Below are 15,450 nucleotides of genomic sequence, written 5' to 3'. Positions count from 1 at the left end.
TTTATATGTGTCTTACTCTGTAAAGCCGTAGAGGTATTTATAAATGTAAATGCTTTTGCAGAATTAAAAATGGATAAATTTCAATGGATAAATGATCACGCCCAATCAGCATGGGTTTATGAAGTCCTGCCTGACTGACCCGATCTTCATCTATGACAAAATGACCCGCTTAGTGGATGAGGGAAAAGCTGTGTATGTTGTCTACCCAGACTTTCGTAAAGCCTTTGACACTGTTTCCCACAGCATTCTCCTGGAGAAACTGGCTGCTTATGGCTTTGACGAGCATACTCCTCTCTGGATAAAAAACTCCTCTCTGGATGTCTCGGCCCAAAGAGTTGTGGTGAATGGAGTTAAATCCAGTTTAACAGCCGGTCACAATGGTGTTCCCCAGGGCTCAATACTGGGCCAGTTCTGTTTACCGTCTTTATCAATGATCTGAACGAGGGGATTGAGTGCTGCCTCAGTTAGTTTGCAGATGACACCAAGTTAGGCAGGAACGCTGATCTGTTTGGGGGTAGCAAAGTTCTACAGAGGGATCTGGACAGGCTGGACCAATGGGCTGAGGCCAATGGTATGAGATTCAACAAGGCCAAGTGCCGGGTCCTGCACTTGTGTCACAACAACCCCATGCAGCGTTGCAGGCTTGGGGAAGAGCAGTTGGAAAGCTGCCTGGCAGAAAAGGACCTGGGGGTTTTGGTCGACAGCCAGCTGACTATGAGCCAGCAGTGTGCCCAGATGGCCAAGAAGGTTAGTAGCATCCTGGCTTGTATCAGGAACAGTGTGGTGAGTAGGACTAGGGAAGCATCCCCCTGTACCCAGCACTGGTGAGGCCACATCTCGAATACTGTGTTCAATTATGGGTGTCTCACTACAGGAAAGACATTTCTGCTTGGAAAATGCTGCAGCATTTCCAAAGGGTAACGAAGCTGGTGAAGGGTGTAGAGCACACATCTTACAAGGAGCGGCTGAGGGAGCTGGGGTTGTTTAGCCTGGAGAAAAGGAGGCTGAAGGGAGACCTTATTGCTCTCTACAGCTGCCTGAAAGGAGGTTGTAGCGAGGTGGGTATCAGTCTCTTCTCCCAAGTAACAAGTGATAGGACAAGAGAAAACGGCCTTAAGTTGCACCAGGAGAGGTTTAAATCAGATATTAGGAAGAATTTCTGAACTGAAATGGTTATCAAGCGTTGGAACAGGCTGCCCAGGGAAGTGGTTGAGGCACCATCCCTGGAGGTATTTAAAAGCCATGTAGATGTGGTGCTTAGGGACATGGTTTAGTGGTGGACTTGGCAGTGCTAGGTTAATGGTTGGACTTGATGGTCTCAAAGGTCTTTTCCAAACCAAATGATTCTATGATTCTATGAAATAGGCCATTTAACGTTTCCGGAACCACCTTTTCCCTGTACCGAAGGAAAAGTAACAGGGAGGTTAATCCCAGTTCAGTATTCCTTGTGGAGTTTGGTTTGGTTAAGATTGCTTGACTTCTGTAAGAAATGGATGGCATGTCTCAGGAAAGCTGATGACATGTAATATGTTTAGAGCACATTTGGTGAATGTAGTAGTCAAATAGTAGCCTACCCATAGGAACATAAAACATGAAATATGTAATTTTTACTTACATAGTAATTTATGTGTAATATTTCCATAGGATCCAATAGCATAATAGGTACTTTACAGCTAAAAATTAAACAGATTTCACTTTTATGAACACTGCTTTCTAAGACCACACCTGAATAAACAGGGCACCTGTAGGAGTCTTGAAACCAGTCTTGCCTGTGACTTTCAGAGAACATAAAACATCCTCTGGCCAGGCATGTAAGCCAAATAAATTGTTCTGTTTATTTTTTGGGTATGGGTAATACAACCGCTGTTTCTCTTTAATCTTTATTATGTTGTTTGGGTTTTTTTTTTATTTTATTTCAACAGTGGATCTCCTGAGTCTGTCTGCTGCATGTGATGCCTTGGACCAGCACAACCTCAAACAAAACGACCAGCCGATGGATATTCTGCAGATCATTAACTGCTTGACCACCATTTACGATCGACTGGAACAAGAGCACAATAACCTGGTGAACGTTCCTCTCTGTGTGGACATGTGCCTCAACTGGCTGCTGAATGTCTACGACACGTACGTATGGGTGCTCTGAATGTGGGGTGCTCTGGAGCATTCCCGACAGAACAAGGGGAAGGGGAAAGGGGTAACGAGCTGTCTGCCTCATTACAAAATGAATGGCTTGAAACTGAAAAAGCAGTAGTTGAAGTGAAAGTTTAATAAACCTGATGGTTTAATGGCCGCATTTAGCGGAATCAGTAACAGCCCTTGATTAGGCTTAAAATTCTAGCTTTATTAAGCTAAGCACTGAGAGCGCTATAAACCCGAATTTTTTAAACAGGTTTCTGTGTTCAGAGCCATTCTGGGCCTGCATGTCCTCAGTAGCTCATGGCTTTGCATGGCTTTTTAAATTTATTTAGATAAAGGAATTCAAGAGAATTATCCAGAAGCGACAGCATGAACATGATCATATAGACTGTTGCATGTGTCTGTGCTTCCGGATGTTAAGCCTTTTCAGAGCTGTCCATTTTCTATAGCTTTCAATCTATAATTCTTGTTCAAATACGGAAGAGGTTCATCTCTAATCTAATGTGCTTACAACCCTTAACACTCAGGAGATTTGAGGAATACTTCCTCTAAAATTTAATTTTAAAAAGCGTACCTGTAAGTGTAAATACAACAGAGTAAATTTACCTTAAGAAAATTTAGGAGTATTCCTATTCAGTGGGTTAATGATGTTGCTCATAATGCATAGGTAAATTCTAACACATGTTTGTGAGCTAATTTTAGAATAAGCCATTATTTTTGTATCTTGGGAGTTTAGTGAAAAAAAACTCAGCAGAAGACTTTGTTTTTTTTAAGGTTCTTATCGGCCACCTTCAGCCAGACATGCTCATTACTGTGGCAGAATAAACATTTATGTATAGAAATGGAAGGACATGGGTCAATTGTTGTATTTCCATTGACATTTTGAACCATATTGAAGTGAATTGCCATAACATTGTTCTTCCGTCCACCCTTTATCACAGCACTGAAGCTTTGATGATCACCTACCAAAAAAAAAAGTACAGATTTGTACAGTCTCTTCCTGCAGGATCACCTCCGATAAGCCAGTTTCTTATAACATCCTCTGCAGCAGCTGCAATATCCTGCGAAGTGGATTACCCAGATTACATTATATTTTTATGTAGTGTACCGGTCATAGGGAATGAAGCTATATAAATTTAAGAGCCAGGTTTTATTTCTTTAATCTGCTTTGACTTCCACAGAACTTTGATCCGCTTCTGAATTACCGTCAACTACAAATAACATAAAAATGAAGATACCCAGTGAGTGAAAAACAAAAAAGATGGGCAATGGATGTTAATCCAGCTCAGCCACGTTAGAGGCAGAGAGGGAAATAAAGGTTGTTCCACAGGCTGCTGCTAAGCCGGACTGTCCGGTTTAGATTTGCCATGTCCAGTCTAGTTTTCTTCATGTTGCACTCTGCTGAAAGTACAACATTAGAAATTATAATTGGCTGCCTCTAGGCAATTCCCTAGGTGCGCTAGAGAACTGTGTATCGCAGGACACAATGAAACAGAGAGGGGTTTTACGTGTGAGGAAAGCCCGTAGCTATTTTGCTGAAATTCAGGTTGGAATTACGCTGGTGAGAGAGGTGACCTTGGGGTTACATGTGTTTAGTTTTCATTGTAAACTTAATAGGCAGAGATCAACTGAAGTGCATAGTAGTGCTGGAGACATTTAATTAAATGTACTGAATCTTTACTTTTCTTATAATTGAAAACTGTCATTTGTAAAGATATTAATCAAATTCACAGTCAATGACTGATCTAATTATGGGCACAGCTCTGCAAATCCAACACGTTTCAGATTTGTTTTAATTGATCAGTCACTCATGCTCATTTGCAGTAGCACGCTAAATTATTGGTTTGACTTGGGAGGAGAGGAGAGTGAACTGAACGACTCATGATTTGTGCAAGTTTCAATTTAATATGCCTTGCAGGGGAATCATCATTCCACATTCTTCTCCTGTATAATTTGCATGAGCCTGGTATTCATCAGCAGGAGTTTCTCAGGGCACAGATGATAATTAATTTGGAAAAGATTTGAGGGAGAGGAGTAAGAGGAGGGGAGTGTGGAAAGCGTAGGTAAACAACAAGTGCTTATTCGTGACGAAAAATGCAGGATTCTTTAGTAAAAGGTTGCAAATTCTAAATTCGGCTTTGTCCACCGGTTTCCGTCTGCACCTTTCACGGGGTTTGCAGGGGAGGTGTGGGGGTGAACGAGCACCGCTGGCTCCTACAGGGCTTTCATAGCGTTAAAAAGACAACGTGCCTCTGCCGCACAGTGCAGCCCGACGCGTGACTGTGGCATGCCTCTGCGTGATTTATCTTCTTCCTAGCGGTGTTCTTACTGGTGACGCTTCGAAACAGTTGATAAGGCTCTGCTTCCAAAGTGTCGTTTTTAGGCGTTAGTTTCCTATGTTGTATATGTCTTCCTTTGCAATAGATGTTATCTATTTGAAACGCTGTCAGAAACAAAAGTCTTGGGGGAAGCCAGCAACTGGAAGTAAATTGAGCTAAACCAGATGACTGAGAGAAGATGGGAAGGTTTGTCATCGCGTCGCCGGCAGCGCAGAGGAGGATGTTCTTACCACGGTCACATTAAAAAGCAAAAGTAATAGTGTCAGAAGGCAGGAGTGAGGGGGAGGAGGAGGCTGTGACCGGAGGCGGCACGGGGACGGGTGTTGGAAATGTTACCAGCCCCTTGGCGCCACGCGGGACAGGTTTGTGCGCTCAGAAACCACCCAGTATTGTTATTGGCACAACTCTGCGGCCCGCCTGCCTGCTCGTCATTTCTAGGCAAGCTTCATCCTTCACCTGAACGTCTCACAAGCGCCTCTGTCGCTGCGCGCTGCGGGCGGAGGCCGCTTTTTCCTGCCTGGCTCCTCCTCAAACAAGTCAGGGCAGGGCTGACAGAGAGCAAGCAAAGACTTTCTAAAAACGACTGCTGCCCTCGCTCTCGTGCTTTAACCCCAGCCAGCAACTGGGGCCGCGCGGCCTCTCACATTTCTAATTAAAGTGGAGTGAAATTGTGTTTAGTGAGAGGGACGGTTTCTGGTTCTGGCGGGGATCTCGTCTTCTCTGAGAATAGCAGCAGTTCATACGAGAAGCCTTTTCAAATAAGCGTAAGGTAAAGACTCTTCACTCTCACTTTTGTCATAAATTATTTCCGAACAGACCATTTCTGGTTGAATTGATACAACGGCACCATCCAATTCAGCTATGCCTGCGGAGCCACAACCGTATCTCGTATTTCATCTCTAGCTTATCTCATAACTGGCCAATGTGTGCTGTGCTACATGGTTCTGTGTAGGACTGCCTTTATGCTGACTACGGTACTGCGGTGAACATCGCTACGGTAAACAATTTATGACATGAATGGATCATATTGTCACCCAATGTTTCTTTTTCATTAGGGGTCGAACGGGAAGGATCCGTGTCTTATCTTTCAAAACTGGTGTTGTGTCCCTTTGTAAAGCACACCTGGAAGATAAATATAGATGTAAGTTATTGTAATTCCTTTGGGTTTAGTTTATGTTTATATTCTATTTCCATTCCTCCTGTTTATTGCATAAACATTTAAGTAGCATACAGAGACATTCTTTTAGATAATCTGGATGCAAAGTGTGTTAATTTGCTCCACTTTGTACTTCTATTTGTTCAGTATGGTTTTAGGTAGTGTAGAAGAGTGGTCTCCAAACTTTTTTGATCATGCACCGCAATTGTTAAAAAATCTTTGGCATGCACCCCCAATAGACGTATATTTATTTATAAATTATATACATGTACTGCTGTACTAATATACTACGTACATTATAACACTTAAACAAAAATAGAAATTAAAAAAAGATGAGATAAAGATGAAGTAAACACAGCCTTTAATATTTTTTAATTTAATTTATTAACAGAACAAAAAAATATTTTCTTACTGCACCCTAATGTCTTGCGCACTCCCTGAGGTGGATCACCCACGCTTTGGAGACCACTGGTTTAGCACACCTTCATACACAAAAATGCATGTCTACAGGGCATCTTACAGTACAGCATTTTAAAATATATTATATTTTTAAAATGTTTTCCACAATGTAGTCAGGGTCTTGCTGTGTACATTTTGCTTAAATATAGTTGCTATCTTTTAATAAACATTAAAGGTAGGCAAATTTTGCATATTTTAATAGACCGAATCCTGAAGTACTTGAAAAAATTCCACTTGAAGTTTTAGTTTTATCTGACTAATGAATCAGTTCATTAGTGAGGCTGGTATCCAGAAAAGATCTAGTGGTAAGAGTAGTTCTGAAGAGTAACTTTCTGGTTAAATTAACTGTTATGCCTCATTCATGCATTTATGTTTTTTTTTAAAAAGGACCAACCTTTAGGATTTGACCCAATACCGTAGCAGTTCTCTACCAATTGTTATTATTCTATTCTTCTACTAATGAAAGTTGAGGAACACTAAAGAGAAACCAGACAGTTCCAACAACAGCGTCTGTGCATGACTGTGTATAATTGGATCAGACTTCAGGGCAATCACTATGTCAGTCACAGTTTAGATCTCTAGGTGTTTCTTGTGGGTGTTGTGAAAAAGTATTCAGAAAATCTTTTAAGAAAATGACTGAGTACAGTTATTTTTCAAAACAATATTTCATTGAGGATTATCAAAGTTATAAAGGGAAACATTGTTCATATTTTATAGTCTCCAGCAGTGGGTGTGCATGGTAACGCGTAACCCCCTTTTTAAGGTTGTAGAACACTTAATGTTTTAATGATGGGGAAATTGAAAGCTGAATGGTTTGTGGGAGAGGAAGGAACTGTCTGCCAGGTTGTGGTCTGGCTTCACCATCCCTCCCGAAGTTGTAGTGCAATTGCTATTAGTATTGCTGCAAGCATGCCATGAGTCGCACCCCTTAAAATTTCTTCTCTCATTTATGTGGCTTCTTCAGGCTTGCGGAGTTAGTGGAAAGATCTATCCCCAAATTATTTATTGTAAAACTAGTCTTGGCAAGAGTGAAACTCATGTAATTAAAAAATAATCCTTTCTCTGACCATTCCTTTATTCCTTTGGAAGAAAACAAGTGTTAAAGCAATATTAGAAAAGTTATCTCGAGCAGTGCTGAAGCACCTTTATAATTGTATCCCTGGTGTCGGGTTCATATTAATATTAAGGTAGGTTCCAAAAAAGGGTATTATTTTATTCTAGCCATGTCTTTTTTCTTTTTTTTTTTTTAACTCTCTGAAAAGTAAGGACGATTTATTCAGGTCATGTATTTTCAACAGGGATATTACCAACTAAATATTTCAGTTAATGCTAACCTGATTTTTCTTATTATTATGAACTCTAAAACCTCTTCAATGTATGTGTAGTATAACTAATTCCCACCCAATTAAATTAAGTTTATGAAGGGATAGTAATTCTGTCCTGTAAGGATTCTTTTCTGGAACGATGCAGTAACAGAACATGGCTTCAACTGGTATTTCACTTCAGAAATGAAAACTTAATATGATATTAACATTCCCAGTGGATGGCAGGTTCTGTCATACTGTAATGTTTTTCTTTCATTTTAGAAATACTCCTGGATTAAAAGATTATGATATATCAAATTTAGGGAGCTCTTGTTTTTCAGTTCAACTCAGTTGAAAAAGAAATGGATTCTCTGAGTTGTATGTCGATTGCTAAGACTTGAAAATGTGCTGTATGTTATGTTGTATGAGATTATTTTGCTGTTAAACAATATTTTTAAAACATTTATGTTGCTGTGGCTCAAAGATCCCGCTGTTTAGTTAGCTGTGTTATAGAATCACAGCTGTTATTGACAGTAATGCCACAGGTGCTGTGTTATAACGGCCTTCCTTCCAAGGTACAAGCCAATAATGCTATTAAAAATTATCACTAGACTGCTTATTTACGGAAAAAACAACCAACCAGTGTTTATGGGAAGAGAAGCAGCCGAACTGAAGACGCGGTTGTGTTCATGTCTGCCAAGGCTGTTGACCGCACTTGCGAGCCATTGAAACGATGCAGACTTCAGTGCTATTTGCCATATCCTGGTTGTGATGCTTCAGCACGGGTGTCCTTTCCCTCCCTGCAGACCTGTTCAAGCAAGTGGCCAGCTCCACCGGCTTCTGCGACCAGCGCCGGCTGGGGCTCCTGCTGCACGACTCCATCCAGATCCCTCGGCAGCTGGGGGAAGTGGCCTCCTTCGGGGGCAGCAATATCGAGCCGAGCGTCAGAAGCTGCTTCCAGTTTGTAAGTTGGTGTTTGTTTGCTCGCTGTTAATTTTCTGATTCGGGTTTTGTGTCGAGGTAGCCCTGTCCATTCAGAAGAGGCTTGAAAAGCTGGAAGAAGGATTAGGGTGCTGAGGGTCGTTTAATGGTGGTGTTCAGTGGTGTATTGAATCGTTCCTTTGATGAGATGTATTTGAATCAACCTGTTTCTCTGGCCTTGGTGGGAGAAGCCCAGATTATGCTGTTATCCGGACAGCAAATAAGGCTGTCATCAAGGCTTGTATTGCAACTGAACCCTGCAAGCAGTTTTAGTCTTTCTTACAGCAGCTCCTGATTTTACAATTTTCTATGGCCAGCAGTAGGTGACTGTTTATTACTGCATGTAGGTAAACAGCAATGGTTAATCTAAATTTTGGGGATATATGTACCAGTGACAGCCAGGTGCCCAGGGGAGAGGTAGGAAAGGAGCGACTGCCTGCAGTGCTGTCTAGGGGCAAGGAGCGCTGGATGAGCTCCTTCCGCTGCTTAAATGGGTAATACCAGTTTTATTTAAAGAGTACTGAAAGAATTCCTGTCCTGTCTGTTGAGGGATACACGGTGAACTGGAGGCTCTTTTTCAAACTTGTAAATTATTTAATCTGTGGAGGAAGAGAGTTAAGGGAATTATTCATCCTTATCCTAACCACCAGCAGAATGCACAAGATGAAGACAGCTGCTTAATGAAAAGGTAGAGGAGGGGAGGTAATGTACGGTCTGTGATTAACTCTCAGTGCATCTTCTACATGACAATGGAAGAAACACTTTTTTCCCATCCCCTAACTGTCCCCGGGGGATTTTTTGTTCGGTTGGAGGCCGGGGAGTTGTTTGCTTTTTTGCTTGCTGCTCAAGTTTCAGTTCTCTAGTAAGCAAAACACAACAAGTTTTTTTCAATGAATATTAAAGTTTGGAAATAGTCTTCTTACACACAGTGACTATGAAAAGAATCTTATTCTAAAATCACCGCAAACTTCAGTTGTGATGGGACGCTTGCTTTCTGTACTTTTTAAACTACTTTTGTCAGGTTAATTCAACAAGATTCACATTTTCACATTTCCATCATTGATGTCCTGACCTTTATAATTCTAGTCTGTGTTTGATGCCATTTCCAAATAGTATAGGGCCACAGCCTGGGTGGATAACGCATGCTGATAAACTACGCATAGCAACTTTGATAGCTGGGTTAGACCCTGCTCTGGCTTTCAAGCCTCTAGTTCCACGTTGGGCTTTCGAGTGAGACCAACACAAGATGATGCCACAGCAAATCCGTGGTCAAAAGCTCGCTTGTGCAAATGACCTTCCTCGGAAATTAGGGCTCGCTGGATCCTGTCATTTTCCCAAGTGAATGGCAACAGCACTTAGAACACTGTTGAAAAACCGATAAGGAAAGTGACCTTGGGATCTAACAAAAACATGGGTTTTTTGAAAAGGGGCCTGACATTATGTGTGTTTATATTAGGAAAAAACACAATTACATTCATAGTGATGAACACACAAAACCAGTTTTTATGACGTAGGAAGAAGACTTTGAAAAAAACGTTTGTTTGAATAAAATGAGTTAGCAACATTGTCATTACAAATGAAGACATGCCAGCAGGCTGAATGTTGTACCGCATCCTGCTGCCAGTGCTCCTAGAAACAGCCCAAGCACAGCTGGGCACCGCCTTTGACATGTTCAGAAATCAGCACATCCTAAAACCTGGGATTTCCTTCTTTTACCAGCACTGGAAAATAGGTTTTCTTCTTACCTGCAGTAAGAGGAATTTCATCCTCTCTTTTTTATTTTCCCCTCCAGGTGAAGCCTCATTTTAACTGGCAGAGTGGGAGGGTGGTTTCTGACCTGGGTTGCAGGAGAACAGATGATCTAGGAGGACCAGAAGGGGGGAGGGAGGCTCAACTGAGGAGGGGAAATACAAAAATAGGGAGGAGCAGGAACTCAAGGAACTCAAGTGTAGGGAGAGCCCTGATGGAGGGGAGGGAGAAGGAACTACGGAATGGAAATAAAAGGGCCACCCTAAGGGAATGATGGTAAGAACAGTAGTAGGAATAACTGTGATAAAGGAAACAGAAGGTTGGGTAGGATGAGGCATGAAAGAAAGGAGCAGCCAGGAATGGAGAAGGGGGAAGAAGTAAGACCTTTCCAGGAGAAAAGGAGGAGAGGAGTACAGAGAAGTCCTTTTGACATAGGGTTGTGGCGCATGGGGGACACGAGAGTCCTGGGGCTGGGGGGCAGTGCAGAGATGCCAGGGGGTACAGGGAGGGCCTAGGAAACAGAGGGGCTGGACGTCCGAGGGGAGATTGCACAGGGCTCCCGGCGGCCTCCTTTTGCTGAAGTGTGATAATTCAATTTTTAAAAATTGTGTGGGGATTCATAGTTTACATTATTGTGTGGGAACTAAATTAAGTCTTTCTTTGTACGCCTGCAGTGAGGAATGCTTTCTCTTAAGAGGTTTTTTTTTTTTCTTTCTTTCTTTTTTTTTCCCCTCTCTGGTGATGATAAGCCAGCAATAAATTGCAGTCGTGTCAGAGTCTGCAACAAACGCGTGCTTCAGAAATGGCTCTCCCAGCCCCCTTAGGTTAGGTGCCCTGGCAACGGCCTTGTCTGTCTGCACAACAGCATTAAAAAAAAAAAAAAAAGAAGGGGGATGTTTACTGTTCCCAGTTGATAACAGGGGAAATCTCTCCTGTGTTTTGCCGCCGCTGCCCGCTCCCCGGCACCTTGTCCCCTTCCCACAGGTGGCTGCTGCCGCCCTGGTGCTTTTCATCCCCCCAGCACTGACTCTTGCTTTCCATAGTTTTCTTCGTATACCCCTGAGGAGTGTGTCCCCTTACCGTAGGTTGCTGCTGCCCTGTAACTTTTCATCCCTCCTGGCACTGACTCTTGCTTTCTGTAGTTTTCTTCATGTACGTAAAGGTGCTGATAGTAATTGTTGGGAGGAAAAGGATGTTACGGAACTCTTCCTTCCTACCTGGTGCAGGGGGATGCACTTTGTGCTTTGAGATGTTAAAGAAAAAAAAAGTTTTTAAGTGATGAACGAAGAACTTGATCTAATGACCATTTGAAGACTTAGATAGTTCTGCCTGGTCTCAGACTGCATCAAAGCAATCGATAGATCCATGAAAAATTGAGTGAATTCACTATTTCTGCAGCATGGAAGCACTTTTCTTCTAGTTCTGTGATGGGTACGTTTTTTAAGTAAACAGGATAGGGAATCGATACGGAGTGAAGGACACACGCTCTGTGTTTTAATCACAGCGTAAAATTATTAATATGCTTTCCTTGTATGTTGTAAATAGGACCGAGGAATTCGCATCACTGCTTTGGATTAGTTACTGTGACATTGGGACGTTTTAAGAAATGTGATGTGAAAACAGAATGCAGCTCAGATGAAAATGTGTCTTGCTGTTTCTCGATGATAATTAGGATATTTGGTTCTCGGTTATAAACTGTTTTAAGTATGCTTTCTTCCGAGGGTATACTTGAACTCAAGTATTTGATATGAAAAAACAGTACAGATGAAGCTAAGGAGTAGTGAAATAGGTACAGTTCATTCATATCTGTATTTTAAACCTTCTTGTTTCATTTCACTTTGACAGAGGAAAGTATTTTAATATTCTGTATTGTATGTAATTGTTTAATTTCTAGGTTTGTACTTGATCAATGATCAGGCAAGATCAGCCTGTCTTTTTACAGACACTTATCTGTGTCCAAATCCAGTATATTTACTCAGACAAATAAAAGCTGAAATAGGGGCCAGTTAGTCCTTTTAGGTGGAGTTTGGTATTGCAAATCCTGGGCCGGGACCCTGATAGCGACTTTGGACATAAATGCTGTGATACGAATTGCTTGGACAGTTGTTTTGTGAAGAGTGGGTTGGGTTTGTTTTTTGGGTTTGTTTGGGTTTTTTTGGCAGTTAGGAAGTATCAATACTGTGCACAAATAACTGTGTTTAGTTCCATAGGTGTCTATATGAAAATGCAGCGTTACTGTTGAGGGACTCGATCTCTTTTGAGACATCCAGGCAGCCCTTGTTTCCATTCATAGGATATTTTTTCTGCTTTTGACTCTGCCAGGGGAGAGCTGGCCTGAGGGGAACTAGCAAATCCTTCTTCAAGCTGCTATGCTGTAAATGTCATAAAACAGCAATTCTGATTTTATTTCAGCAGGATTTTGTCAACCTGTGCCTGACTTTGGGAGGCACTCTTGAAGAGTCCTACAAGTGAACTGTTTTAAAGATCTGTTTTAAAATGGTTTACCATATGGGGAGTAGGAAGATGGTGTTTCTCGAGTGTGGATGATATAACACTGTGCACTAATTCACTTCTGGGTTCATGGGTTTTTATTGTATTACTTTTTACCATAACACTTAAAACGTTGACTGGAGTAGTCAATGCAATCGAGTGCCAACGCAAGGGGTCAAAGTAATGATCTTACGCATTTGCTCCAAGGGTCGAGGCAGATTTAAGCAGTTTGTATTTTACAAAGTTACCTTTATAATAATCCTCTCTTTCTTGACCATGAAACAGCACTTGTCTCAAACATAATAAATTCTTGACTTTTGTTTTCTTACCAGCTAGCAATGGGGAGAACACAAATGTATTGGGGAAGCCATTCAAGAGTGGAAGACAAGGTTGAGCAGGTTTTGCTCCGACTCCTGGGAGACAGGGCTGCTGTTCATGGCTTGCTCTGCATTTTTAAACTTCAACAAGTCACAAGAATCCCATTGCTCATTTTTCATTTTGTCCAAAATAATGCTTACTTAACCTAACGTAAAGCTTTCCATCCTGGATGGAAAACACCATGAAATTAGCAATGTTAATTTATTTCCAATTAATTTCCTATGCTGCAGCTAAACAAAATATAGCTCATCAAAAATGTTATCATAAATTTGTGCTGTGTTCTCTGACTGTGTACAAAAACGTATCACGTTGTTCATGCAACATCACAACTATATTAAGCATATTTCATATTCTGGATAGGTAAAGTTAATATAGCATAGAATATTTTTTAAACTACTAACTGGAAGAAGAGGGGGGAAAAAAAACCTCAAAAAATTCAACTCTTATGTATTGCATAAAGATGCTAGCACCACCCAACATCCTATTCCCCCATTGTTTCTGCAAAATAAATACTGTAAAACAGATGTCTGGAACATAATGAATTTGAATGTCCCCCATAACAAATTGTTACTTGTAAGCTGGAAAGGGCTTTATGAATTTTACTTTATGATTCACTGTTATTACCATAAAAATTAGGAGTTGCACAGAAATACGTTCAAGAGAAGAACCATTAATATTCTTTGCAGCTTGATCTTGTTGGTTCAGATACAAACTGTATGAATTCAGACTTTTTCCCTTATGTAAAATCTTCAGCTGCTGCCTTTACCGGATTTAGAGATTATTAAAAAAATCGTAACAGCAGCTCAGGGAACAGTCGAGAACTGTCTGTCCTATACTGTCTGACCCTGACCAGCTTTTCTCCACGTGGCTTTAAATCTTCATGTAATATAATTCGGAACCAGTTCTGATACATTTTAATGCACCTAATCTCTCTGAGCACAGGTTTTGTACAGGCAGCATGCAGAGCTCTGGGTAGGCAGCTATTGGGACTGCTGGCAATCGACAGTGACTGCAAAAATTAAAATAGATCTTTGGATGTTACGGAAAGTCTTTCATCAGCGCAGCATTTTTGCTGCAAATTTAAAGCAGCTACAAGTGGAGCGCAGCGCTTTGAGCAGCTCATTCTTATTCTGACTGCAGCTTGCACTGCAGCGTTTCCATACACTTGATGTTTTTCTATTAGAAACAGCATATTAAAGAGATCCGCTTAAAATTTTTTTGAGGTTTAGAGGACCTCTGTATAGAAAGTGTAGCCTGCTAGGCAGGGTAATGGTTTGCCAGTGTAGTTCCTGGCTGATGCTGGCTCACCGAGTGAGCCACAGAAAGTCTCTCCCCAGCCCCTTTCCTGCCCTGGCTGCTAGCTGAAAAATAGACATATAGATTATCATATTTTATAAATACGCCTTTCTCTTAGGAGAGTTCTAGAATTAATTTATTTCTATTGAATTCACTGACGTCCTGCAACAGAAGGCAGTATCCGCTCTTATGAACAAATTCTGATGCCAGTGTTGGCTGCACTTTATTGTTCTTTTGATTTTCTCTATTTTTTAATTTGAGGGGGTTCCTAAATTCTGTAGCTACATGAACAAACAGAGGAGTAGGATTTAGTGCAGAAGTCTTCAGAAATATTTCAGTGTGTGCAGAAGAAGAAAAAAAAAAAAAAGGTTATTCCATTTCATATGAGACCTGTAGTGAATATTAAATTTTGAGGGACTTTATCTGAATAACTGTAGATGTGTTGTGGTTTGATGGTTTTACCCCAAATATCCAAAAAGGATGTATGTGACTGTATTAGAAATCCATATATGTGGATCTTAAATGCAGCCATAGGAGTCTTTAAATGATTTTGCAAACTAGCATCTCAAGAAGAATGCCCTGAACAAAAAAATCTCTTTGTTTTTAATTAGCTAAAGTATTGCAGTAGCATTTTAAGTCCGTTCTAATGCAATGCATTATTCAGCAGATATTTGGGGGGAGGTTTCCACGTCTTTCTTGTGGCCAGGGGTTCTGTCTAGGAGACTTTGCATTTTTCTCATTCTTCAAGTATTGATCAGTTAATTTATTTGTCAAGATTATAAACAGTGTTAGCTTTAAAAACAAGCAAACAAACAAAAAAAAACAAAACCAAAAAAACCCTCACACAACTAATTGTTTTTCCCTATAGCTCCCTCTCCTTTAGATCAGTTATGATATTGTGATACTTTTTCCTCCAAATTCCTTGCTAGTGTTTTTAGTTGAATAAGGTTTTAGGTAGGTCATAATAAACTCAGATTTCATGAGAAACTGGAAAAGTAACTGAGAGCAAGCGTTAAAAAAAATCAGCACTCAATCCCCTATTCATCTCGGTCCAGGTACATGATACATTAATGCTTATTATTTATTTAAATGCTTCAAATAGGTTTGGAACCACAAAGGAAGACAGTCTGCCTTGTGAAGTTTGAAATAGAAAAGACTGGCC

At 40.9% G+C, this 15,450-nt stretch overlaps 1 protein-coding gene across 8 annotated transcripts in view; it reads left to right on the top strand.

Moving 5' to 3' along the window:
• The window catches only part of DMD (dystrophin), a 1,176,878-nt gene that overhangs the window by 1,112,246 nt on the left and 49,182 nt on the right, over nucleotides 1-15,450 (top strand). For all 8 annotated transcript variants that reach the window (XM_063343608.1, XM_063343591.1, XM_063343600.1 and 5 more), the window contains 3 exons: nucleotides 1,923-2,124; nucleotides 5,531-5,616; nucleotides 8,201-8,358. In XM_063343608.1, coding sequence (XP_063199678.1) covers nucleotides 1,923-2,124; nucleotides 5,531-5,616; nucleotides 8,201-8,358 — 446 coding nt within the window. The remainder of the gene's footprint in view (nucleotides 1-1,922; nucleotides 2,125-5,530; nucleotides 5,617-8,200; nucleotides 8,359-15,450) is intronic.

This window comes from Chroicocephalus ridibundus, chromosome 1, assembly GCF_963924245.1.
Source record: "Chroicocephalus ridibundus chromosome 1, bChrRid1.1, whole genome shotgun sequence".
Taxonomy (NCBI): Eukaryota; Metazoa; Chordata; class Aves; order Charadriiformes; family Laridae; genus Chroicocephalus; species Chroicocephalus ridibundus.
The sequence above is the reverse complement of the archived record's forward strand: the minus strand, read 5'-3'. Positions and strand labels throughout refer to the sequence as shown.